The 27736-nt window shown below is 39.0% G+C and overlaps 1 protein-coding gene across 1 annotated transcript; it reads left to right on the forward strand.

Moving 5' to 3' along the window:
- Positions 1-211: 211 nt before the first annotated feature.
- DNAJC25 (DnaJ heat shock protein family (Hsp40) member C25) lies at positions 212-26965 on the forward strand. Its single transcript, XM_025432057.3, has 4 exons — positions 212-618; positions 20985-21137; positions 23416-23886; positions 25747-26965. Exons 1-4 carry the CDS (start codon positions 286-288, stop codon positions 25867-25869), a joined length of 1080 nt encoding a protein of 359 aa, XP_025287842.1. The 5' UTR covers positions 212-285; the 3' UTR covers positions 25870-26965.
- The last annotated feature ends 771 nt before the right edge of the window (positions 26966-27736 follow it).

Here is a 27736-nt window from a genome sequence, read left to right on the forward strand (position 1 = left end):
GGGACACGGCGGCCCGCGCGCCTGCGCCCTGAGCTCCCCTCCGGACCCGCGGGAGAACAGACCCCGGCCGCCGCGGCCGGAAGGCAGGCAGCCCCACGCCGGAAGCGGCCGGCGGCGGGGGCGTCCGCTCCCCTAGCAACGGTCGTGAAGGAAGTGGCTGCGGTGCGCCTGCGCGGAGGCGCCGCCTGCTGACGTGGAGCTGGGTCGGGGCGGCCGAGGCCGGCGCGCCGCGGACTGCGGGAGGGCGGCTGGGCCGGCGGAGCCGGAGCCGCGGCCGAGGCCGGGATGGCGGCGCCGCTCGCTCGGCGCGGGGCCGCCGGCGCTGCGGGCCGCTGCTGGTTGGCGCTGCTGCCGCCGCTGCTGCTGGCGCTGCTGCTGGCGCGGCCCGCGGGCGCCCTGGTGGAGGGGCTGTACTGCGGCCCGCGGGACTGCTACGAGGTGCTGGGCGTGAGCCGCGCGGCGGGCAAGGCGGAGATCGCGCGGGCCTACCGCCAGCTGGCCCGGCGCTACCACCCCGACCGCTACCGGCCTGAGCCCGGCGACCAGGGCCCCGGGCGGACGCCGCAGAGCGCCGAGGAGGCCTTCCTGCTGGTGGCGACCGCCTACGAGACTCTGAAGGTGAGGTCCGGGGACGCGGGAGGGCGGCGGGGACAGGTTCTCGGAGACCCGGCTCCGGGCGCGGCCGCCGCCGCCCCCGCCGCCGCCCCTGGGATGTTCGCGACGTCCCGCGTGGCCCTGCGAAGGAACCACGGTGGGAGCCCCCTCCGGGCGTGGAGGACCCCACCGCCCTCTCCTTTTTGCGGCACTTTTTGTTACGCAAAGCTTTGGGCATCGTACAATTTCGCGAAAACAGCGTAAGAAACGTGCAGCTCACACTTGGAAAGCAGGGTGATTGGAAAGGCCTCCGATCCCGAATGACGGCGGTGGCGCCAACCTGACATGACAAGAACTTGATTTCTGGGGATGGTATTAAATGTGACATTTAGGGGCGTCCGGGTGGCCCCGTGGGGGCGTGGGGGGGCGTCGGACTCGTGATTTTGGCCTGGGGCTCAGTGTCAGTGTGGGGAGACCGGCTGGTGCTCAGCGGGGAGTCTACTTGGGATTCTCTCTCTCCCCTCACCCTGTTTCTCTCTCTCTCTAAATAAATAAGTTAAATCTTTTTAAAAAGTAAAAATAAATGTGGCATTTAGCTCGGGTTTAAGGACCTGGAAAAACACTAAGAAGAACAATGAACAAGCAGTCAGAAGACCGGATGTTTGACTCTTGGCTCCTACACCCCAGTGTGACCTTGGATAGTGACTTAATATGTCACAGTAGCGGTTTCTTCATATGCAGAATTAAAGCCCTGATACCTCCTCACAGGGTTATCATGAGAATTGAATACATGTGAGAAATCCCCCATATAAGACCTGGAAATAGGTGCTTAATGACTTGGGGTTCAAGGCTCAGACTTTCTGCCAGGAAGAAATGTTGTGAATATAGGTGTAGTCATTTGACAAAAGTTTTATCGAGCCCTTTGGGGATGGGGAGACGTAGCCTGTTCCGTTTTCTTGGGCTACTGCAAAAATCAAGCCGTATAAGTTGATGTGTTACTGCTTGAAGGGCCCCATCATGCTAATGTGACAGCGATTGTCACATTTTTTTTTTTTTCCAGGCAAAGTTTTCCATGTTGCTGTGTGATCTGTTTTTAAGGACTACCTTGAATGGGTATACTATAATTTAACCATGGATTGTTTGTCCAGATTAGTTTTCCAGAGCTGAAAATACTGAATTAAAAGAGTTAAAGGCTCTTCACCCATGCTTTCCAGAGCACTTTATATAACATGGAGTCCTATTAATGGATATGCCAAGTTCACTGTATTCTCCCTATTGTTGGTGAGACTGTATTTCTTCTTGGCAGCTGACTGAAGAATGGGTGGGGGCTGGGCTGCCAGAGGGTTTAGTTGCTTATTATTTAGGATACAGAGTGATTGAGGAAAGACTTCAGAAAAATGAGAAAGAACTCCATCCAGGGCAACTCAGCATTTAAAGTCCCAACCTTTGTTCTTCTGCAGTAGGGAAATGTAGTGGACCAGACAAGCAGCCAGAAGGCTCTGGTGGCACATAAGGAAGCCCTGGGAGGCTGGAGAACTTCCAGAAGAGAGGGCAGAAGAAACCTTGGCAACTGTTGCCTTCTCCTGGGGCTGGAGATGGGTAGGTTTGGCAGACAGTGGTGAGTGTGTTAGTAAGACATGAAACAAGAAATTCTCGGTGGGAGGAACCCTAAGACTCTATTCTTGCCATTTTCTTGAAGAGACCAATTTGGAGGCTGATTTGATGAATGGTTGCCTCTAAAAGTTTCTGCCCCTAAAGTTTTAGTGCTGATTTGTCAGCTAATAAAAGCTCGGTAAAATCATTTGTCCACTTTTGGGCAGTTAACAACTGGGACGCCTGGAGAAAGTAATTTTTTAATTTTGATTCCAGCAAGAGGTTTGTGGTACTACAAATGTCTCCAAACAGGAAACAAGAATTGGAGTTACACCGATGGAGGAGGGAGCAAGAGAATGTGCTTGTGGTTTCCTCACCCCATGCGGTGTAACTGTCAAAGCAAAGGAATGTCTGGGGATGGTTTGGACCCTTGAAAATCAGACCTAGCTGAGCTCCATGAAAGCTATTTAAAAGTTACAGAGATGGATTTCTAGGTGGTGGAACACTTCCAGAAACTTTCCTTTTTGGACTTCATTGCATTCTCCTGGAATAAGGAAAAGGACTTTGATTTGCTATATGTGGAAGTTATTAAAAACAAACAGGGTGGTCAGATTTTATTTCTGTCATAATGGAAAACTGGGAGTAAGCTTCCAGAGATTTCATTTCTGGGTAATGCAAAGATTTAATGAACTGGGGTCATCCAATTTGGACAGCCTCAGCCTTCCAAATTATCCCCTTGAGGCAATGAGAATGTAACCACTGCTTTACTTGAATTATATCTGCAGGCTGGAATGAGGGCAAGAGGCCCACATGGCCTTGGCTGAGAGCAGGTCACATAGAATAGTGGGAGAGGTTGATGAGCTCCAGTGGCTCTGGAATAAAGAGGAGATGCAGAAGCCTATATAGAATTCCACATACCGTCTCATGGAGGTAGCAGATGCCTACATAGGTCCACTTCATTTGTTTGCTATTTTTGTTACACACTATATTTTTCTCCATAAAGAATAGCAGTAAACCCTATGAAAGGTGTACTTCTCTCTCTCTCTCTCTCTTTTTTAAGGTTCCAGGTTTTATTTATTTATTCATGAGACACACAGAGAGAGAGAGAGAGGCAGAGACACAGGCAGAGGGAGAAGTAGGCTTCCTGCAAGGACCCCGACGTGGGACTCGATCCCAGATCCTGGGATCACGCCCTGGGCTGAAGGCAGACGCTCCACCGCTGAGCCACCCAGGCGTCCCAGAAAGGTGTACTTCTCTACAGAGCCTGCCGAAAAGGAGGGATGGACTTGGGAAGACTGTCTTCCTTATTCCTGGCATATGGAAGAAGCAGCTGATTTTCTGTTTGTTTCCTAAAATGCACAGGTTCCATCTCTGAAACAGTGTATCTAACAGAAATTGTTCCTGTTTTGAAATCTGAAATAATTGAGCTGTAAGTGCACCTGAGCTAGGAGTCTTTTTTTTCCTTCCCTCATTAATTTTTTAAAAAGATTTATTTATTTATTTTAGAGACGGAGATAACAGAGAGTGTGCCCGTGCCCACGTGTGGGGTAGGGAGGGACAGAGGGACAGGGAGAGAAAGAATCTCCAGCACTCTACCCTGAGCACAGATCCTGAGCCCCAACACGGGGCTCGATCTCACCACCCTGAGATCACAACCTGAGCCAAAACCAAGAGTAGAGGCTCTACCGACTGTGCCACCGAGGTCCCCCCTCCCCCCATAATTTTTTGATGACCTTTTAATTTCTCTTATTAGTTTAAGTCTCAATATTTTTAATGTATGTGATTAAGAATCTGTATTAACCTTATAGTGGTGTTCATGAAAACTTCTAATAACCAAGGAGCTCTGAATGTTGGTAATATGTACATCACCAAAATGGGAATTTATATTTGTAAAATATAGTAGATTTATGAGTCTGAGGTTGTCTTGGTCAAATAAATGCCTCTTTGGGGGGGGGGGTTGATGGTGGTTGTTAAGAAATAAGTACCCTAATGACTTAAATACAGTTGGTAAGACTAGAAGATACTGTCACAGATCCTACCTGTCTACCTGCATCGAGAGATTGAGGAAAACTAGAGGAAGAAGGATGGGTAATAATGGAAGGCGAAGGCCATGGTCGGATGCTTTCATCAAGTCATGCTTAGTTTATATTCTCAACTTAAAATTACAGTTCTCAGCAGGACTTCAGACTATTATGATTTCACACACTTACATTGGCTTCATAATACAAGCAAAGTTAAGACAATGAAATAGTATTTACTATATTTGACTACTGGGGATTCAGGGAATTCATGGACTTTGGAAGTTAAATAAATGGACTCACTTGCTGTGTCAACATTGGATCTTTTTATGTGGATATAGCACTTATCACACTGCACTGTAAATACTGAGTGGCCTCCCCTCTCCACTAAACCATCTCCTTGCCTTCTTGTTTGTATATCCATGGCACCTAGCCCAGTGTCTGGCACATCAGATAATGAATGTTTGTTAAATGAAAACTGGTATCTGGAGATAGATTCAGTGGATTTCTGACATTTTGACATTGTTATGGGAAGCCTATTTGGGCATTTTACCCTACATTAGTTGTAGGTTTAAAGAGTGGCACAGATAAAGTAGATTGGATGGCTATCAATGAAAAATTCCCACATGAGAGAAAAGTTGCGCTTCTATTTTTTAAGGAGAAATTCTGTTTTTTAAGTGAGAACACTAATATAGATAAGAGTTGCATGAAGTAGATGAAATAAGGATGGCATAGAAATAAACAGATGAGGGAACAGATGCGGGAGCAGGTGGAAAGAATGCACTTTGAACATTTGAGCATGGGAAAATAGAATTTGACAGCATTTTGCAAAATCACAAAAGGAGAACACAAAAGGTCTTGCAGTATTACTGGCATCAAGGTTATCTGATAGGGTAAGAGATACGTGGCAAGAGCCTTTTACTACTCTAGCCTTGTCTTGGCAGGGGAAGTCAGCCACAAGAACACTTCAGTTTCTTTTTATCAGTCTGATTGATGTGTAGCAGGGCTTTAGGACTTAACGAAGAATTTGGCATAAGGGGGCATTCTGAATAACCTGCCCTTTTATGTTACTGTTCATTATTCTTTTCTAGTTTATTCTATTCAATTCAGTCCTTTTTGTAACTGGTACTGAGGTAGGTGCTGGGGAGGAAGCCGTAACAATGAAGAAGGCACAGTTCTTGCCTTTAACATAAACAAGGAGACAGATACTTACTGTTTGGTTATTATTTATTTAAGTTATACAATAAAGATATGTGTAGATTATATTACAGCACTGAGAGGATACAATTATTTCTTCTCTGGGGATTGGAGAAGAATATACTCTTTGATCTGGATTTAGAACAGTTGCCAAAATGTTGACAATGAAGGGACATTTCTGGTAGAGGGAAAAGTTGATCAACAAAAACATGGAGTCGTGAATAGGCACGACTTGTTCTGGGAACGAGATGTAGTTTTGTTAGGTATTATAATAGTGAGTGTTTTTTCCACCAGTGATCACTTTTATTATGTTTCTCTGAAGGACTCTTTGTCTTGGAGAAAAACAATTAACTGTGGCTTCTTAGTATTATTGTTTTTCTTTTTCAGCATCTATTCAGATTAATCAGTCGTTCATAATAATTGGGCATTTATAAAAAGAATAAAAAACGTAAATTTCTATTACAGATGGGATGCCAATAAACAGTGAAACTAAGTAAGCTTCATGGCAGATAGTTTTCATTTCACTGTCAACTCTGATTGTCATGACTCCCTGGAACACTTGTAAAGGTTTTGAGGTCTTGTCTGAGTTTAGTGGGAAAGATGAGGTGTTTGATAGTGATTTCTCCCACAGGCCCAGAATAAGGGTGTGGTACTTTATATACCACATTCACTATTTCTGCTGTGAATCCACAAGTGTTACTTATTTTTTTACCTTAATTTCAGCTGTTATTCCCCACTTAAGGCAAAGGTTGGCTGTACACCAAATGTGTTCAATTTTAATTCTGTGACGTCCTGACACATGATGTTATTAACAACCAATCAGAGCTTCTGATTAACATAGAAACTACTGAGTTGATATAATTCTGGCCAGAAACGGAGCACTTGAGATTTTAATTTAGCTTGTGTGGATTTATCACAGATAAAAGAAAATTTTGAGATATTCACAGCACAAACACCCTATTACATTCTTCACAGATATTAACCTAATCTACTACTAGGTTAGAAGCCTGTCAGATGCATGGTAGGGAGAATGTTTCAGGAGACTAGAACATAGTTTGGGATTTGATGATGAACAACCCTTTAATCTGTGTTCAGGAATTTGAACTTTATGTATTGAATAGTGACCAGATGTTTTTTTTTTTTTTTTTTTTTGACCAGATGTTTTAAAATGGAGAAATAATGCAATCAGATGTTTCTTTCAGAAGGAAAATTCTGGGAACAATATTGAGAATGTTTTGGGGAAGGCAGGGAGGTTCTTGACTGAATTCATTTCCTTCTGCCATTTTTTGGAATCCCATCATTCCTCTTTGGTAACTTGAAAACCTCTTAGTTGGTATATTTTACAGTATAGTTCGCTTAATTTTGCTTCTTTTAAGGCTATAGTCAAAATTTTCTTCCTTTTTTTTTTTTTTTTTTTTTTTTTTTAACTGTTGGCTGTCTTCGCCTGATCTCCTTTTCTTTCAAGCTGTTGTAGTCTGACAGGTCAGATTTAATTGCTGCTCTTTATTTCTCCCTCCTGGCACTATTTGTGGCATTTGATGTTGTTGATCATGTAGCTGTTTAAGCTGCTCTCCCTTAACTCCCTCAGTGTTATTCTCTCCTTTTTCTCGAATCTTTCTACTCATTTCCTTTCAGTCTTTATAATCTTCTTTTCTTCTGCCTACACCTTAAACATTCCTTTTCCTTAGAGTTCTCTCCTTTGGGTGGGTACTCTTTTCTTTTTGTTTTTTAAGCTCTTCCTGATGAAATTCCTATCTGTGACAACTCTAAAATCTGTGTGGTTCCCTAGGTTCATATTTTCAGTTGTGTTTCATTTGTAGCACAGTTACCCTAAATTAAACATTTTGCAAATCAATCTTGCTATGTTTATTAAAGCATACTTTTTTTTTTTTAACGTTTATGTATTTACTTGAGAGAAAGTGTGCACCCATGGAGTGGGGAAGGGGCAGAGAGTGAGGAAGGAGAGAAGCAGATTCCATGTTGTGCACAGAGCATGGTGTGGGGCTGACCTCACCACTCTTAGGTCATGACCTGAGCCAAAATCAAGAGTAGGACGCTTAATGAACAGAGCCACCCAGGTACCCCAAAGCATATGTTTTGAAAAAGGATATAATGATGACTCTTACACAAACACAAAATGAACATCTGTTAGGTTTTATTTAATTAATTAATGAAGGAACCAGTAAGATATTAAAACCAATTCAAAAGAGAAAAAGTGTCACACATTCATAGTCCAACAGGGAACACTAACGTGCCTGTAAAACTGGCTAATATGATAAGGCAATAATCAGTTGTATTCCAACGGACACGATTTGTCTTTCTGTAAACAAGAATTATTTGTATTCTAGTTTTCTACAAATTACTTCAATCTCTAGAGAGGCACACCCCTCCTACAGGAATAGATAATCTTAGAGGCTCCAGGAATTAAGAAGATTCCAGTAATTTTGTTCACCCTATTTCAGAATTTTCCACCATGTTCCCAGCATCTTCTCAAAACTTGATGCCCTGTTCCTTAATTCTTTATGTCAGAGTACATGGTCCACACAGGGACTGTAATTAGAAACTTCACTGTTAATCCTCAACGTGATTGGTTCTTAAACTCCTAATTATTCTACTTCTTAGTCTCTAAAATCTTTCTCCGTCATTCCATTCTTTACAATATTATCAGAGTTAACTTTCAAAAATAAACACATTTACTCAGTGTTATTGTTCTCATACTTTAAAACATTTTGTTTTTGAGTAGCACAGACAATAACACTATCACTTTAGCAGGCTTATAAGATCCTCTCTATAGTTCTTATCCAAACCAGTCTTCCTGGCCACACTTACTACACCTTTCTTCTTAAATTTCCCTAGTGCTCAAGTTCCAATGAATCCATCCTATTCGTTGATGCTTCTGTATCTTAACACTTGCTGTTACCTTTGCTTGGAATAAGTTTTACTACATCGTACTTTTTAAGATCCAGTACTCCCGTCTTCTCTGCTCTGGATCCCATTACCTTGATCTCAGGCAGAGTTAGTCCTTTTTCCTCAGCACATCAAATTCCATTTTCTTGCTTGCTAGATTCATCTAGAAGGGAGAGTTCTTGAGACCAGAACATTATCTTATTCATCTTTTTATCCTCCTTTGAGTCCAGCAGAAGGCATTAATGCCCTGCATAATTATTCGCTGAATTGGAAATAACTAAGGTTTCTAAAAACTCAAGTAACCGAGTAGACGGTGATACTATACTATTAACTGAGATACAGACGGATAGATTTGGGTTTTGAGCATGTTTATTCTGGGATATTTATGTAACATTTAGGAAATGATTAGGAGATATTTGAAAATAGGAGGACACAGGAAAAGCAAATCTGTGTGTTTAGGTGACACTGCAAATCATGGAAGTTGTTGAGGCCACATGTAGACAGAAGACATATGAGAAGACAATTGTACTAGTGACTAGGGGGAAAGGAACAAGAAGAGAAATAAAACTGATAGTTAATTTTCTTCCTCTTTTAGTAGGATGTAATGGCCTAGAAAAAAATTTAGGGAAACAGATGTTATTTTATGTTTTTTTTTTTTTTTTTTTAATTTTTATTTATTTATGATAGTCACAGAGAGAGAGAGAGAGAGAGGCAGAGACATAGGCAGAGGGAGAAGCAGGCTCCATGCACCGGCAGCCCGACGTGGGATTCGATCCCGGGTCTCCAGGATCGCGCCCTGGGCCAAAGGCAGGCGCCAAACCACTGTGCCACCCAGGGATCCCTTTTTTTTTTTTTTTTTTAATTTTTATTTATTTATGATAGTCACACAGAGAGAGAGAGAGAGTATGTTTTTTTTTTTTTAAGATTTTATTTATTTATTCATAGACACAGAGAGAGAGAGGCAGAGACACAGACAGAGGGATAAGCAGACTCCGCGCAGGGAGCCTGATGTGGGACTCGATCCCGGGTCTCCAGGATCATACCCCAGGCTGCAGGCAGCGCCAAACTGCTGCACCACCGGGGCTGCCCTACGTTTTTTTTTTTTTTTAAAGGATTATTTGTATATGTATATTTCTTTTAAAATAGGATATATATAAAAAAGATAAAGATTTTTTTTTTTTTTGATGGAGAGAGGGAAAGAGAGTCCCAAGCAGACTCTGTACTGAGCCCGACATGGGACCTGATCCCACAATCCTAAGATCATGAACTGAGCCAAAACCACTCAACTGGCTGTGCCACCCAGGTGCCCCAATGGGATTAATACATATTTTTAAGAATGAACAAAATAGAATTAGAGCAGAGGATTAGGGGGCCCCAAGTTTGTCTACTCCCTCAAATATAGCTAGATATCAAATCATCCTGAACGTCTGCAAAATCAGTTGGGAGATCTGAGAAAAGAAATGCTGCAATTCTGCAAATAGAAAAGCAACCACTTTTTGGAAGGTAGGAGGTGAGGATACTTGAATCTGGGGTATATCACGGGATACAGTGGAGGGGAGGGAGCCTGCTTAAGGAGGTCACCACAAAGTATTATAAGCAGCAGAGCACAAAATCAGAACTTCTAGAAGTCTGCTACAGTGGGATACATCTCTGGCTTAAAGGTGCACAGGCGGCGAAGTGGGCCGGAATCCCAGATGGGACAGCTTGGTATCGGGATCCCTGGGATCATAAGAGGAACAGGGATGCCCAAGTGTGGCAGACTTCCCAGGCACAAGAGTGGAGAAGCTGGCTGAAAACAGTGAGTCTAGGCACCAGCTTTGTGCTCTGGGTTGCCATAAACTAGGAACTGCTGCAGAGTCACATGACTGCTCCTCTGGCAGGGTCTAGCAAAAGGCAGAAGCGTGGAGGGAGGAAAGCACAGGCCTATTCAGCAGGAGTCTGTAAAATTTGAGTTCTGAAACTCAGTGGTGTGCCTGAGATAAAAACGCTTGGTCACAGCCTGGGTGAACACAGAGTTTAGACAGAAGCAAGGGAGAAAAGAGTGATTAAACTGCTTTTCTGTGAGAGCTCACTGGTGTGAACTTTAAACTCCAGGGCTAGAGAGAGGGCACTGCCAGTTTCTTTCCACTGATTGGTGCTGAAATCCTTCAGGGAGCAAAACACCACCACATCGTGGGACGCAGAGTGAGCGTCCACTTTCCACTGAGCCCTTCCCCCGGCAACAGATGCATTTCCACTATGGAAGAGTACTTGAGAATCAGTGCAACAGGCCCCTCCCCCAGAAGACCAGCACGAGCAAGTGGCTTGCACCCAGTTTACTGATCATAGAGGGCTACAAAGCTTCAGCTCTTGGGGAAAACAGTATATAGCATTCATGGTTTTTTTCTTTTTTTTTTTTTTATTCTTTAGTCTTTTCCAGTATTATTTTTTCAGTTTTTTTTCTATTCTTTTTTAATTCATTTTTTATATGCATTATATATATATTTCTTTTCATTGTATTTTTTTGTATGTGTGTGTGTGTGTGTGTATATGTTTTCTTTCTCTCTTATATCGGGATCTAGTTTCTTTTAACAAGCAGACCAAAACACACCTAGGATCTAGTGTTTTGTTTCTTGTTTTGTTTTTGTTTTTTTTTCTGGTGTACTTTTTTTTTTTTTTCCTGTTGTTATTGTTTTTTCTCTTTCTTTTCTTTTCTGGACAAAAATGATAAAATGGAGAAATTCACCCCAAAAGAAAGGACAGGAGGTAGTACTCACTGCTAGGGATTTAATCAATATGGATATAAGTAAGATGTCTGAACTAGAATTTAAAACAACGATTATAAAGATACTAGTGGGCTTGGAAAAAGCATAGAAGACACTAGAGAATCCCTTACTATAGAAATAAAAGAACTAAAGTCTAGTCAGGCTGCAATGAAAAATGCTATTACTGAGATGCAGTCCCAAATGGAGGCTATAAAAAGGATGAATGAAGCAGAAGAGAAAGTGAGTGATATAGAAGGTAAAATGATGGAAAATAAGGAAGCTAAAAAGAAAGACAACTACTGGATCATGAAGGGAGACTTAGAGAACTCACCGATTCTGTAAAGCAAAGCAATATCTGGATAATAGGGTCTCAGAATTTGAAGAGTGGAAGAGAAGGGCAAAGGTTTATTTGAACAAATTATAGCAGAGACTTCCCTAATCTGGGTAAGGAAACACACTTAAGTCCAGGAGGCACAGAGAACCTCCCCCCCCCCCAAGTCAATAAAAATAGGTCAACACCTCAACATAAAATAGTAAGTTTGCAAATTTCAAAGATAAAGAGAAAATTCTGAAAGTACCTCAGGACAAGAGGTTGTTACCCTGCAAGGATAGAAACATAAGGCTGGCAGCAGACCTGTCCACAGAGACATGGCAGGCCAGAAAGGACTGGCATGATCTGTTCAACAGGCTAAATGGGAAAAATGTGCAGCCAAGAATACTTTATCCAGCAAGGCTGTCATTCAGAATAGGAGAGATAAAGAGTTTCCAAGACAAAAACTTAAAGGAATTTGTGAACACTAAACCAGCCCCACAAGAAATATTAAAGGGGATCTTTTAAGTGAAGAGAGACCCCGAAAGTAACAAAGACCAGAAAGGAATGGAGACAGTATACAGGAACATCAACTTTACGGGGAATACAATGGCACTAAATTCATATCTTTCAATATTTATCTTGAAGGTAAATAGACTAAATGCTCCAATCAAAAGACATAGGGTATCAGAAGGGATTAAAAAACAAGACCCATTGATAAGCTGTTTACAAGAGACACATTTTATACCCTAAAGACACCTCCAGATTGAAAAAAAGTGAAGAAGTGAAGAACCATTTATCATGCCAGTGGACATCAAAAGAAAGCTGGAGTAATCATCATTATCTCAGACAAACTAGATTTTAAACCAAAGACTATAATGAGAGATGAAGAAGGGCACTGTATTAAAATAAAGGGGTCTACCAGACAAGAAGATTAACAGTTGTACATATGTATGCCCCTAACTTGGGAGCAGCCAAATATATAAACCAGTTAATAGCAAAATTAAAGGAACTTGTTGATAATAACAGGGTTTTGAATGACACACTGGACCAGATATATTCAGAATATCCCATCCTAAAGCAACAGAATACACATTCCTTTTAAGTACATATGGAACATTTTCTAGAATAGATCACATACTGGGCCATACATCAGGTCTCAACTAGTACAAAAAGATAGAGATTATACCATGCATATTTTCAGACCACAATGCTTTAAAACTAGAAGTCAACCACAAGAAAAAAATTTGAAAGGACTACAAATACATGGAGGTTAAGGAGCATCCTACTTAATGAATGGGTCAACCAGGAAATTAAGGAATTTAAAAAATACATGGAAGCAGATTAAAGTGAAAACACTTTCAGAAAACAGTTTAGAACCTTTGAGATGCAGCAAAAGTGGTCCAAGAAGGAAATATATAACAGTAAAGGCCTTTCTTAAGAAACAAGAAAAGTCTCAAATACACCACCTGAAAAAGGAGCTGAAAAAAGAACAGTAAATAGGGCAGTGGGTGGCTCAATCAGCTAAGCAGCTGATTCTTGATCTCAGCTTAGGTCATGATCTGGGTCCTGGGGTCAAACATCAGGCTTACCACTCAGGGATGAATCTGCTACTCTCCCCCTTCTTCTTTCTATGCCCCTCCCCCTGCTCACACGGTTGTTCTCTTTCTGTCTAAAATAAAAAACCTTAAAGGAAAAAGAACAGCAAATAAAGCCTAAATCCAACAGAAGAGAAATAATAAAGATTAGAGCAGAAATCAATAGAAATAGAAACCAAAAGAACAGTAGAACAGATCAACAAAACTAGGACCTGGTTCTCTGAAAGAATAAGATTGATAAACCGCTAGCCAGACTTACCAAAAAGAAAAGAAAAAGGGCCCAAATAAATAAAATCATAAATGAAAGAGGAGATATCATAACCAACACCTAAGAAATACAATTATCAGAGAATATTATGAGCAAGTTGGCATATAGTATGCTAACAAAGTAGGCAATCTGGAAAAAATGGATGCATTCCTAAGAAACATAAAAACTATCAAAACCGAATCAGGAAGAAATAGAAAATCTGAACATACCCATAACCAGCAAAGAAATTGAAGTAGTAATCAGAAATCTCCCAACAAGTAAGAGTCCAGGGCTGGATGGTCTTCCAGCAGAATTCTATCAAACATTTAAAGAAAAATTTAATAGCTGTTCTTCTGAAACTCTTTCAAAAAATAGAAATGGAATGAAAACCTCCAAACTCATTCTGTGAGGCCAGCATTATTTTAATCCCAAAACAACACAAGGACCCCACTGAAAAGGAGAATAACAGACCAATATCCCTGGTGAACATGGATGCAAAAATTCTCACCCTGGTATCAGCTAATAGGATCCAATAGTACATTATTATTATTATTATTTTCCAACAGTACATTAAAAGGATTATTTGGGATGCCTGGGTGGCTCAGTGTTTGAGTGTCTACCTGCAGCTCAGGTCATGATCCCAGGGTCCTGGGATTGAGTCCCATATCAAGCTTCTCCCAGGCAGCCTGTTTCTCCCTCTGCCTATCTCACTGCCTCTCTCTAAGTCTCTCTTATGAATAAATAAATAAAATCTTTAAGAAAAAAAAGGATTATTCAATATGACCAGGTGGGATTTATTCCTGAAGTGCAATGGTAGTTCAATGTTCACAAATCAATCAGTGTGATAACACCACATCACTAAAATAAAGAACAAGAACTGTATGATCTTCTCAATAGATGCAGAAGAAGCATTTGACAAAATACAGCATCCTTTCTTGTTAAAAACTCTCCACTGTGTAGGGATAGAGGGAACATATCTCAGTATCATAAAATCCGTATACAAAAAACTAACAGCAAATATCATCCTTAACAGAGAAAAACTGAGAGCTTCTCCCATAAGGTCACAGGAACATGACAAGGATGTCCGCTCTCGCCACTGGTGTTCAACATTGTACTGGAAATCTGTTTTTTTTGTACAGAAAACAAAAAGAAATAAAAGGCATCCAAATCAGCAAAGAGGAAGTCAAACAGTCACTCTTCATAGATGACATGGTATTCTATGTGGAAAACCCAAGACTCCACCCAAAAATTACTAGAACTCATACAGGAATTCATCAACATTGCAGGATATAAAATCAATGTACAGAAATCAGTTGCATTTCTATACACTGAGGCAGAAAAAAAAGAGAAATCAAGGAATCAGTCCCATTTACAATTGTACCAAAACGCATAAGATACCTAGGGATTAGCCTAACCAAAGAGGCAAAGGATCTATACTCAGAAAACTATAGAATACTCATGAAAGAGGGATCCCTGGGTGGCTCAGTGGTTTAGTGCCTGCCTTCAGCCCAGGGCGTGATCCTGGAGTCCCGGGATTGAGTCCCACATCAGGCTCCCTGCCTGGAGCCTGCTTCTTCTCCCTCTGCCTGTGTATCTGCCTCTCTCTCTCTCTGTGTCTCTCATGAATAAATGGATAAAGTCTTTAAAAAAAAATACTCATGAAAGAAATTGAAGAGAACACAGAGAAATGGAAAACCTTTCCACACTCATGGATTGGAAAGACAAATATTGTTAAAATGTCTATGCTACCTAGATCAGTCTATACATTCAGTGCAATCCCTATCAAAACACCATCAACATTTTTCACAACTGGAACAAACAATCCTAAAATTTGTAGGGAACCAGAAAAGACCCCAAATAGCCAAAGTAATACTGAAAAAGAAAAGAAAAGCAGGAGGCATCACATTCTGGACTTCAAGGTGTATTACAAAGCTGTAATCATCAAGACAGTATGGTACTGGCATAAAAACAGATACATAGATCAATAGCATAGAGAACCCTCAGCTCTATGGTCAACTAATCTTTGACAAAGCAGGAAAAAATATCCAATGGAAAAAAGTTTAACAAATGGTTTTGGGACAAATGGACCATTTTCTTAACACAAAAATAGACTCGAAATGGATGAAAGACCTAAATATGAGATAGGAATCCATTAGAATCCTAGAGGAGAATGCAGGCAGTGACCTCTTTGACCTTGGCCACAGCAGCTTATTACTAGACACATCTCCAAAGGCAAGAGAAACAAAAGGAAAATGAACTATTGAGACTTTATCAAGATAAAAAGCTTTTGTACAGCAAAGGAATTTGTCAACAGAACTAAAAGGCAACCTATGGAATGGGAGAAGATACTTGCAAATGTCTTATCCGATAAAGGGCTAGGATCCAAAATCTATAAAGAACTTGTCAAACTCAACACCCCAAAAAAACAAAAAAATCCAGTCAAGAAATGGGCAGAAGAGATGAGCAGACATTTTTCCAAAGGAAACATACAAATGGACTATAGACACATGAAAAACATGCTCAACATCACTCAGCATCTGAGAAATACAAATCAAAACCACAATGAGATACCACCTCATACCAGTCAGCATGGCTAAAATTAACAACTCAGGAAACAACAGATGTTGGTGAGGATGCAGACAAAGGGGTACAACCCTCATGCTATTGGTGGAAATGCAAACTGGTCTAACCACTTTGGAAAACAGTACATAGGTTCTTCAAAAAGTTCAATATAGAGCTACGTTACAGCCCAGCCATTGCACTACTAGGTATTTATCCAAAGGATACAGTGATTTGAAGGGGCACCTGCACCTCAATGTTTATAGCAGCAATTGTCCACAATAGCCAAAATATGGAAAAAGCCCAGATGTTCATCAACAAATGAATGGATAAAGAAAACGTATGTGTACACACACATACAAACACACATACACACACGATGGAATATTACTTAACCATCAAAAAGAATGAAATCTTGCCATTCGCAGTGATGGAACTCGAGGGTATTGTGCTAAGTGAAATAAGTCCGAGAAAGACAAATATGTGATTTCACTTGTATGTAGAATTAGAAAAACAAAACAGAGGAACATAGGGGAAGGGAAGGAAAAATAAAATAATATAAAAACAGAGAGGGAGGCAAACCATAAGAGACTCTTAAGTATAGGAAACAAACCCTCTAGGGTTGCTAAAGGAGAGGTGGGTGGGGGGGATGAGGTAATTGGATGATGGGCATTAAGGAAGGCACTAGATATAATGAGCACTGGGTGTTATATGCAACTGATGAATCACTAAATTCTACCCCTGAAACTAATAATACAGTATATGCTAACTAAATTGAATTTAAATAAAGAATTTAAAAAAGAAAATGAACAAAATATTATTACGTTTTCATATATTATTGATTCCTGGCTTTTAACATCCTAAAACCGTTGGTTTCTACTATCTGTGTAACTAAAAATTTTTAATGTAAAAGTGGCTGCAATATCAAATTATTGCAACTTATGTATATTGAGATCAAACAATTCATTATTTCTTTCAAGGGCAAGAACAGAATATATTTTTGCCTCTGGGGAGGGGGGAGAATGATCATTTTCATAAGAGAAGGAAGGATTCAGTGCTTTCTTTGCTTGTGGGTTTCCTCTTGTTCACTTTTGATCTAGATATTGGTGGTTATGTTCCAGTCCTCCTGCATGTGCCCAAGAGGATTGGGAATGGAATGGACACCAGCAGAAGCACCATTTTTTCCTGTAGAGATTAGAAACAAGGAGCTTATTGCCCTGCTTGTCGAGGCTCAGGACAGAGAGGAGGAAGAAACAAGTATAAAGGTTTTGGTTTTGGAAAGAAGTTGGAATCTCCTGACCCTGGGACCTTAAGATCCACAAAATTGCTGAAAGAAAAAGTACTACCTTATTGAAAGGTAAGACATTAAACTGTTTTAAGGTTTAAGCCGTTTTAGCCACAGTAGCATGTTTTCATAAGCCATGAAATCAAACAGTCATTTCTGCTAAACCAAAGGTTTTGTAAAATAATCACCCATCCAGCGTTCCTGATGAGATTAGAGACCCGTAGGGCACAAGGGATGTTTATATCGAGGGAGAACCGTTACAAAATTTTACTCATTTTTAAAATGACATTTACTGAATGCCAGGCACTGTGGTAGGCCTTGGATATACAGAGATTAATATGTCAGTTACCCTACCTACTTCCAGAAGTTCTCATTCAAGGAAATGAAAAAACATGATTACAATGTGATAAGTGCTATAATAAATAGGTACATGTGTAATAAGAGTGGTCTAACTCTGGAGCAGTAATATTTGTATCCTAAAGGATGAATTGTGGGTTTGGAAGAAAGGGATGGGTATTTGAGGTAGAGAAAATTAATTATATGTTCAGACATAGGTATGAAAGAGTGTGCTGTACCAGAAGAACACACCAAATTGCAAAAATTACTATCTGATGTTTGCTATGGGGCAAAAGAGGGGCAAGTAATGAGGTGTTGCTAGTTAAGAGTGGACTAGTTATGAAGGTCTTGTTTCATGCCAAAGAAATTTTAACTTTCTGTATTAGCCATGGGGAAGCATTGAAGATGAAGAAAAAATTCTGGGAGTACCTGAGTTCAAGATGGGTAGAAGAAAAAATAAGTATAATGGTTTTCAAATAAGTATATACCTGTAGCTCTCAATTGGGTCCAGTTCTCTGGTCTTTTCTTTTTTGCTAATATTCCTAGTATCCTTGTGTTCTTACTAGGTTAATTCTTAACTTTGTATGTTACCAGAGAGTAAGATTTTGATTTAGACTGTTGAGAACTAACTCTCCAATTTGTGCCAACCCTGAACACCTTCCAAAGAGTATTATGCATGCCTCAACTTAAAATAATTTTCTTCATTCTATAGAGAAAGCTGTATACCCGAGTAAAGATTAAATGCTATAACAGGAGGTGGCCATACTTTCTTGTCTTGTCTTTTCTTTTCTTTTCTTTTCTTTTCTTTTCTTTTCTTTTCTTTTCTTTTCTTTTCTTTTCTTTTCTTTTCTTTTCTTTCCTCTCTCTCTCTCTCTCTTTCTTTCTTTCTTTCTTGATTTTTTATTTATTCATAGAGACACAGAGAGAGAATGAGAGGCAGAGACACAGGCAGAGGGAGAAGCAGGCTCCATGCAGAGAGCCTGACGTGGGACTTGATCCATGGTCTCCAGGATCACGCCCTGAGCTGCCGGCGGCGCTAAACCGCTGCGCCACCGGGGCTGCCCACTTTCTTGTCTTTAATCATGACAGGAACATAAATTTATTGTGACCCCAAGGAAAAGAAAACCACCCTAAGAGAAGTCAGACTTGATCCTGAAACCTTCTGTGAGAATTATTTAGTTTGAGGACTCCTTAGAGGACCCTGGTTGCAGTAGAGAGGCCAGACACAAGGTACAGATTTTGGAGTGGCTGGTTGCTGGAACATTAGTTGACCATCCTGTTAGAGGAGCTTAAGACTCAATGAAGTAAGTCACATGTGTAGGAACCAGTGAGAAGATGGTGACCCTGGTGGAAGATCTGGGTGAAATGTTTGAATAGGGATATCTGGATTCTATGGATTGTGACTTAGAGAAGAGAAAAAGAAGGAAGGATAATAGCTATTGGATCCATGACATTCACGTAGCAGATTTCAATGACACTCAAAATCTTGCTGTATACTTTAACCAGGAGTACAGTCAGGCTGGCACAGGGCTCTGTATAGATAATGATGCTGGAGGTTTTAGGAATCTGATCTCAGTATGGCAGTTAGCTTCAAAATTACCTGTAATCTAGTTGGAGCAAGGAGAAGAATCATATTTGAAGAAATACATTTCAAAGGGCATCTGCCAAGATTGGGAGGCCAAATTAAAAGTCAAAGATTTCAGGCCAAAGGCAGAACATTTCTATAAAATTAGTCCAGGGCAGCCGGTGGCTCAGTGGTTTAGCGCTGCCTTAGGTCCAGGGCGTGATCCTGGAGATCCAGGATCGAGTCCCACGTCAGGCTCCCTGCATCCCTGCATGGAGCCTGCTTCTCCCTCTGCCTGTGTCTCTGCCTCTCTCTCTGTGTGTGTCTCTCATGAATAAATAAATAAAATCTTAAAAAAATAAAATAAAATTAGTCCAAAAGGCAAAAACTGGAGGGGGAATAGAAAAAAAACTTAAAAGATGTCTTGAAGTACCCAAAATGAGATACAGCAAAAGATGGAGCTTTAGTCTTCAAGTCTTCAGAACTCTGTATGACCTATAAAGTTTTACCATCTTTAGGTTAGAGCTCTAAAATATGATAATGGCTTATAGAAAGAATAAGGGATTGGCAATTGAGGTGTGTGGCAATTGCCCCAAGAAAATTTTTTTTGACAGAAAAAGACATTCAGGGAGTAAATTTGAAAATGATGAGAGCCTGAACTCGGCCCTCCTTTATAACAGTTCTCATAGTGGCCCTCCATATAGTGCTATGGAATAGACTTTAAATATATTTACATCTAATTCTACTAGATACTAGTTTATCTAGTTTCAAATTCTAGTCAGAGTTTAAAAATATTTTGAATGTACTAAATCTAAGAGAATTGTCACTGAGAGTGTGCTCAGATTCAGAATTATTTTTTTTTAAGATTATTTATTTATGAGAGAGAGAGTGAGCACGCAGGGGAAGGAACAGAAAGAGAGGAACAAGCGGACTCCATGCTGAGTGCGGAGCTCCATATTAGGTCCCTGAGGGCTCCATATTAGGTCCCTGAGATCATGACTTGAGCCAAAACCAGGAGTCAGGTGCTTAACTGACTGCGCCACCCCACAAATTCAGATTTCTTAATAGAAAATATATGATTTAATGGGTACAGAGGAAATTTTGTCATTAACAAACCTATTTTAAATCTAAGAAACTGCATATTGGAGGACTCCAGGGGTCTCCTTGTGCAGTAGGAAAGCACTAGCTAAGATTTTGAAATGCTTTTAGTTAAGAATTTGCAACTTTAGACTCAGAGCAGCTTTTCAAAATGCCGAGATTTTTCTTCAACATGTTTGTATGCTTAAGAAAGATGTGTATGTTACGTTATTTATGAACTGGGCTGTAACAGTATGTTATAATAGTTTTATAATATGTATTATATATTTGTAATGTGTTTTTGTATAATGTCATTTGATAGTCAAAACACTGTAAAATTAGAGCAGATATTATCTCGTTTTACAAATGAGGAAGAATGAGGCTCAGAGAGGCTAAAAATATCACTTGAAGTCACAGAGTTAAACTTTCATCGTTATACTGCATCAGTAGTTTTTTGAGAGGAGCATAATTCTTTTTTATAGACACAGACTGGCTTCGTCTGCTTTTTATTGTCTTAATCATTGCTTTCAACAGAAAACTTTCTGCACAAGGCTGGAAAATGATTGTGAATATCTGTAATAGAGATAAACATTTGTTCTTTCAACAATTATCGAGAGTAGGTATAACATGTTCTGAAGTTACAAGAACACAGTATCCTCATTAGCACCATAACACTGGCTAAAATGGCCTGGTTGTTATTAAAATGTTTTTCTTTTTCCAGGAGGACTAACACACTTAAGAATTTGGGGAGATTACTTTTATTATGCTTATACCTTATATTAAAGTTCTAGAAACAAATTTATGTGTGCTTTTGAAGAGTGGTGGGGAATTTTTTGATTTTGATAGTTTCTTTTATTCACATTAATCTTACATGGTTATAAAATTGTTTGACTTAAGTTATAAACTAAGGCCATTTTATGAACTATCCTATGAAATTGGGTATCTTATTTTACAGGATGAAGAAACACGAAAAGATTATGACTACATGCTGGATCACCCAGAAGAGTACTATAGCCATTACTACCACTACTACAGCAGGCGCTTAGCCCCTAAAGTGGATGTTAGAATTGTGATTTTGGTCAGTGTATGTGCTATTTCAGTGTTTCAGGTGTGTATTGATGGAGGTGTGTGTCTGTCTACATGTGTGTGCTTAAGTGCACATTGCCTAGTGCTGGTCACTAAAACTGAATTAGAAGTACCTTTTTATAAAATTTTACCTGTAGTTGAGACTAATTTTTTTAGAGTAGAAAAATATTCAACCAACTTCATTAATAATGAATCTTAGTGGGAAATCCAAGAAATTGATGATAAATGTCATTATATAATAAGAAAACCCAACAACAGATATTTTTCTCATTGCTCCTATTAGAGTATTTCTCTTCTAACCTGATATTATCATTACTTTTGCAGGACTTTTCAATGATTTCCCATTAAATTTGGGGAAAACCTGAACTTTTTTTTTAAGATTTTATTTATTCATTAATGAGACACACACACACACACACACACACACAGAGCGTGGCAGAGACACAGAGAGAGAGAGAGCGTGGCAGAGACACAGGCAAGGGAGAAGCAGGCTCCATGCAGGGAGCCCGATGTGGGACTCGATCCCGGGTCTCTAGGATCACACCCTGGGCTGACGGCAGCGCTAAACCGCTGAGCCACCGGGGCGGCCCTCATGTCTTTTTTTAGAGGAAAAGAACATGTCAAGTGACTAGAATGAAGCAATTTGCTAGAATGAAAAGTGCTTCTTCAGTTTAATTCCCAGAAATGACATTTACTTTATAAGGCCAAAAAAATTATTATTGAAAAGTAAGGTTGTGGACTTTAAAGGAATCTGCTTTTGCAGAAGTATTTTCCTTTCAAAGGGGAAAGCAAGGATAATTTTACCTTTCTATTTTATTTTATTTTATTTTATTTTAAATTTTATTTTATTTATTTATGATAGCCACACAGTGAGAGAGAGAATGAGAGAGGCAGAGACATAGGCAGAGGGAGAAGCAGGCTCCATGCACCAGGAGCCTGACGTGGGATTCGATCCTGGGTCTCCAGGATCGCGCCCTGGGCCAAAGGCAGGCACTAAACTGCTGAGCCACCCAGGGATCCCTACCTTTCTGTTTTAGATAATGTAATACCCTGGTAACATTCTCTCCCCTAGTTGTAATAGATTGCTACTATAATATTTCATAATATTATTGTGTAACTGCAATATTCATTCAGTAAAATAGCAAATGAAATGTGTGGAAATGTAAGGAATAGGACTTTTTTCTGACAACTAGCAAAACTGTATATTTGTGAAATAAGTTATGTGTTTTCTAGTCAAATAAGAGTCAAATATATTGGAATCTTTTACTTCAGAAGATGATTGAGCATTACTGTGATATATTGAGACTGTTTAAGAAAGAGATGGAATGAATATAATTGCCTGAGTCTGTATCTTGTGATTTTTTTTTTTTTAAGATTTTATTTATTTATTCATGAAAGACACAGAGAGAGAGAGAGAGAGGCAGAGACACAGGCAGAGGGAGAAGCAGGCCCCATGCAGGGAGCCTGATGTGGGACTCAATCCCGGGTCTCCAGGATCAGGCCCTGGGCCAAAGGCAGCGCTAAATGGCTGAGCCACCCAGGCTGCCCGATTTTTCTTTTTTCTTTTTTTTTTTTTAAGATTTTATTTATTTATTCATGAGAGACACACAGAGAGAGGCAGAGACACAGGCAGAGGGAGAAGCAGGCCCCATGCAGGGAGCCCTTTGTGGGACCCGATCCTGGGACTCCAAGATCACACCTGGGCTGAAGGCAGGCGCTAAACTGTTGAGCCACCCAGGGATCCCCAGATTTTTCTTTTTTTAAACAAGTTTCTCACTGGCTAGTTTTGCCATTTAGCTCTTTCCCCAGAATGTAGATCACAGTCTCACAGTCTTAAAAAAAAAAGAGAGAGGAAGAGATTTCTTAATAGTGATCTAGGGAAAGCCAAATGGTAGCTGTGAATTCACAGGTATGGTATGATTCCATTTATCCCCTAATCTTGGGTATCTCCTGTCTGAATTAATGGCTTTCTGAAGCAGCTCAGAGCTTACCTGATTTATCCATCCAGCCTTAGGTCCCATGTACATGTGGGCATTGTTTAATTTTATCTTTTATTTACAGAGAATTATTGAGGTACCTATTTTATTTATTTATTTTTTTAAGTAAGCTCTATGCTGAATATGGCACTTAAATTCATGACCCAAGATCAAGAGTTGCATGCTCTACTAACTGAGCCAGCCAGGTACCCCTGAGGTCCCTATTTTTAATCAGCATGATTTTGGGTGCAGTGGGGGGATGCTGTTCATCAAGATGCATTTTGATAGTAAAAATGATCTATTTTTCTTTGTTAAATATTTCAGTTTTTCAGCTGGTGGAACAGCTATGACAAGGCAATCAGCTACCTAGCCACAGTGCCCAAATACCGCATCCAAGCCATGGAGATTGCCAAGCAGCAGGGGTTACTCAGAAAAGCCAAAGAGAAGGGCAGAAACAAAAAGTCCAAAGAGGAAATTCGTGACGAGGAGGAGAACATCATAAAAAACATTATAAAAAGTAAAATAGATATAAAAGGAGGCTATCAGAAACCCCAGATATGTGATCTTCTCCTATTTCAAATTCTCTTAGCACCTTTTCACCTGTGCTCATATATAGTCTGGTATTGCCGGTGGATTTATAATTTTAACATCAAAGGCAAAGAATATGGGGAAGAAGAAAGACTATATATCATACGTAAATCCATGAAGATGTCGAAGTCTCAGTTTGATAGTCTAGAAGACCATCAAAAAGAAACTTTTCTTAAACGAGAGCTCTGGATAAAGGAGAATTATGAGGTGAGTAATTACTGGGATTTTTGTGTCATTTTACCCAAGAAGTTAAAATTTGGTGTATGAGAAGGGATCAGATCACAGAAGTGCACTCCAGTTTCTGAAATCCAAGATTTAAGTAATGAATAAAGATACTATTTTTAATGAAAGTGTGACTGTATTTGGTAGTGGGACAGTGGGTTTTTAACCTGCAATTTTTCTTAAAAGATAAACTTCAAATACGTTGACTCATGTTGAAAATCTTAAGATTGGTCTAATTTGTTGTGTTAAACTGCAGTGGGATAGTATGTATGTTTGCAGGGGTGTCAACAACTTTCTGTTAATTGCTTTAAGTAAAATTTGTTCTTCTCCAAATTTTCTTTCAGTCATGTAAACTTAGCTACAGAGATTAAAAAAACAAAAACAAAACAGGGAGGGAATAAGACATGGAAATTTTGTTGAAATAAGTTCATTTCAAAATATATGAGGATAGAATCTTCTGTATAATAACATATGTATGAAAAGTTACTTTTTTTTTAATGTCTCTAAACTTTGGGCAATTTAATAAATGTTATATTCTATAATTGTCAGCTACACTAGTTACCTTGAGGTGATCAGCTGCTTAGCTAACTTAAAGGAACTATTAATCTCATCATAATAGTATTATTTCAGGTTTGAGGTAAAATTAATAGGCTAATATATTAAATATAAGAATAAAATACAGTGATGGGGTCGGTAGAGCATGTGACTCTTGGCTGGCTCAGTCGGTAGAGCATGTGACTCTTGATCTTGCGGGTCATGAGTTTGAGCCCCACGTCAGGGTAGAGTTTATTTTAAAGAAACAAAACAAAAAATATAGCACAGTAAAATCTTAAGGAATCTTAATATATTTATTTTTTTAGTTTCATAGACATTCCTTTTTATATATGGTGGTATATATAGGTTTATATATTTAGGATACCTAAATAGATTTTACTGAAAGTAGAGTTCCAGTCTGAATTATATTTAAGTAACTTACTATGAATTGCAAGAATATTTTTACAAGTAGATATAGTTAGCCTGCTTGTAAATAACATAAAAATTTAAGGTAACATACTATTTTGCTTCTAAATTACTTGAAAAGTTTTCTTTTTAAAGTAGGGTAAGCAGCCCAGCTCACAAAACTGTATCTTTCATGGGCTAACCTGGGCTGAATTGTCTGTTATTATATGAGGTGATCTTTGTCGTTACTTCCTAAAATTTGGAAGTAAGGTCATTTCTGCCTAAAACTTGATGAAACTGGTTATGAAAACTTGTCAATTTAGCTTCACCTGAAATTTTAAGATGTTACAGAGAGAATTTTCTTTGTCCTTCACCTACATTGTTTAACTCTCTTCAGGAACCTTGATGAAATATTTTGAAAAACCTATAATTATCTTTGAATTTGGAGACAGATTATATATAAGGTCATTTTGTTCCTTGGTTAGGATCAACAAATACTGCAAGTCATCAGTTAAATTTTCAGAGTACCATATTAAAGAAATGAAGTGTGATTCTTTAAGATTGGACATTAGTTGTAGAGAGAGAGAATGTTAAAACCCTTGAAACTTAGCTGATATATGATTTCAGTGAGGAAAAGAATGTATTCCCAAGTATAGAAATCAGTGACAAAAATTAACTAAATTCTTGTACATGATTTTTTGGTTTTTGTTTTTTTAATTTAACACCAAGTGTTAAAGTGCTTAACTGCTTAGTATCCTTAGATGTATGGTCTTCAGAGGACAAACCACTACATTCATAGGAAACTTTTACTAAAGTTATATTTGAAAAATGTAAATATGCCATAAAGGTAATAACAAATATTTCCTTTTGGGTGATAAAGTCATTTAATGTGATTTATACTTACAGGTTTATAAACAGGAACAAGAGGAAGAACTAAAGAAAAAATTGGCAAATGATCCCAGATGGAAGAGATACAGGAGATGGATGAAGAACGAAGGGCCTGGACGGTTAACATTTGTGGATGATTGAGGATTGCGGAATGCTACTATGCCAAACTTTAATTGTGATATTTTCATAACTGAATTATTTTAGAAATATATCAACTGCTTCTCAGCAGGACTTAAAATTCCTCAAATATTTGATTAAACAAAATAATGTAGAAATTTAAACTTTCCCTTAAAACTTTATACATAAGACATTTATGATTGTTCAATTTTTATAATCTATTTGTGGATTTTGTTAAATGATCTGACATGAAGATTTATTCATTGCCATTTAAAATTTTTATATGTTTAGTTAAAAGATTTGACATGAAAATTTATTAGATACCATTTAAAATTTTTACGTGTTAAGTGTTTATTCTTTATAAGTGTTTCCTTATTCTTTGTTATAGTACTACATTTTTCTGCTTCCATGGCCTCTAATATTTTCACAAAACATAAAAAATTATAACAGCATTTAATTACATTGTGTCTTCAGACACAAGCTTCTTTAGCAAAATGATTTCAATTGTCATGTCATCTTCATTACAGTCATTCTAGGATTGAAATATGTTCAAAATATCTCTCTAGGAGAGTCTGCTGCCAGGATGTGTTTATACTATTTTTTCCCCTTGTGATATTCTTAATAAGATCAGAAACTCTCCAGGAGAGTGAATCTACCTTCATGTCCTTGTAGGATGATCTTGATTACAGTCATTATAGGACTAAAATTGTATTCTCAAACATTTTTCCAGAAGAGACCTTGCAAAAAGGTCTTTTCTACCACAGTATGGCTTTCCCCACCCCGTTCAGTTAAAAAAAAAGAAAAAAAGAAATGACGGAGCAGAAATAGTGTACTGAAAAGTTGTTCATGTATTATGAAGTCCTTGAGCCATGAAAATTCCAACGTACATGAAGGTATTTACATGCATTTAAACCAGAAAGAGGAGGTGCATGGCTGTGTGCTGTTCTTTCAAACAGTGAAATATATGTTTTATACATGTGGAAGTGAAAGTAATTCACACATAATTTCAAGCAAGTCTGATACTGCATCAAAGTATCAATCCACAATCATGGTAGTCAATCAGTATTCCTGTTAAAGGATTTATCTCGTTGCTTCATATTAATAAAATGGTTGCAATATATCATAAGTTTGTTGGTATGACATTTTAAATCAAGGATTAACATAATTGTTTTTGTATTACACACTTTTAAAAGATTAGTGTAGATAATAGATATGCAGAGTCTTTTTCTAGCTAAAACAAATGAGTTCTTTCAGGAGCTCAGCCCAAATATGTGATATATACAAAGAGGCTTGAGGAAAGTTTTGTCCTTGTGAGTCATTTAGTCTGTGAGTGAAGGCCTCAGTTGCCTCATTAGATAGAAAACTGGGGAAGGACTTTAACTAGATTATCAGTAGGACCCCTCTGCTGTTCTAAAATTCTGAAATAGTTATATTTTTCTTTTTTTTTTTTAAATATTTTTTAAATATTTTATTTATTTATTTAGGATAGTCACAGAGAGAGAGAGAGAGAGGCAGAGACACAGGCAGAGGGAGAAGCAGGCTCGATGCACCGGGAGCCGGACGTGGGATTCGATCCGGGGTCTCCAGGATCGCGCCCTGGGCCAAAGGCAGGCGCCAAACTGCTGCGCCACCCAGGGATCCCTAGTTATATTTTTCTAAGGCACTTGCCCATCTGTTAAAATTTCAAACTTTTGGTATTCTAGGTTTTTTTTTAATCTAGTAATATGGAATAATAAAAGGACTGGGGTATGTTAGCATTCATGAAGATTGGCTGATAAAAACAAAGTAAAAGTAAAGTTGGATATTATTTTGCATATCTGCTAGATTGTTGTATATTTTCCTGGCTGTATAGAAACCTCATTTCTGGAATCACCCCCAGCAGCCTGCTCAC

This window comes from Canis lupus, chromosome 11 (genome assembly GCF_003254725.2).
Source record: "Canis lupus dingo isolate Sandy chromosome 11, ASM325472v2, whole genome shotgun sequence".
Classification (NCBI taxonomy): domain Eukaryota; kingdom Metazoa; phylum Chordata; class Mammalia; order Carnivora; family Canidae; genus Canis; species Canis lupus.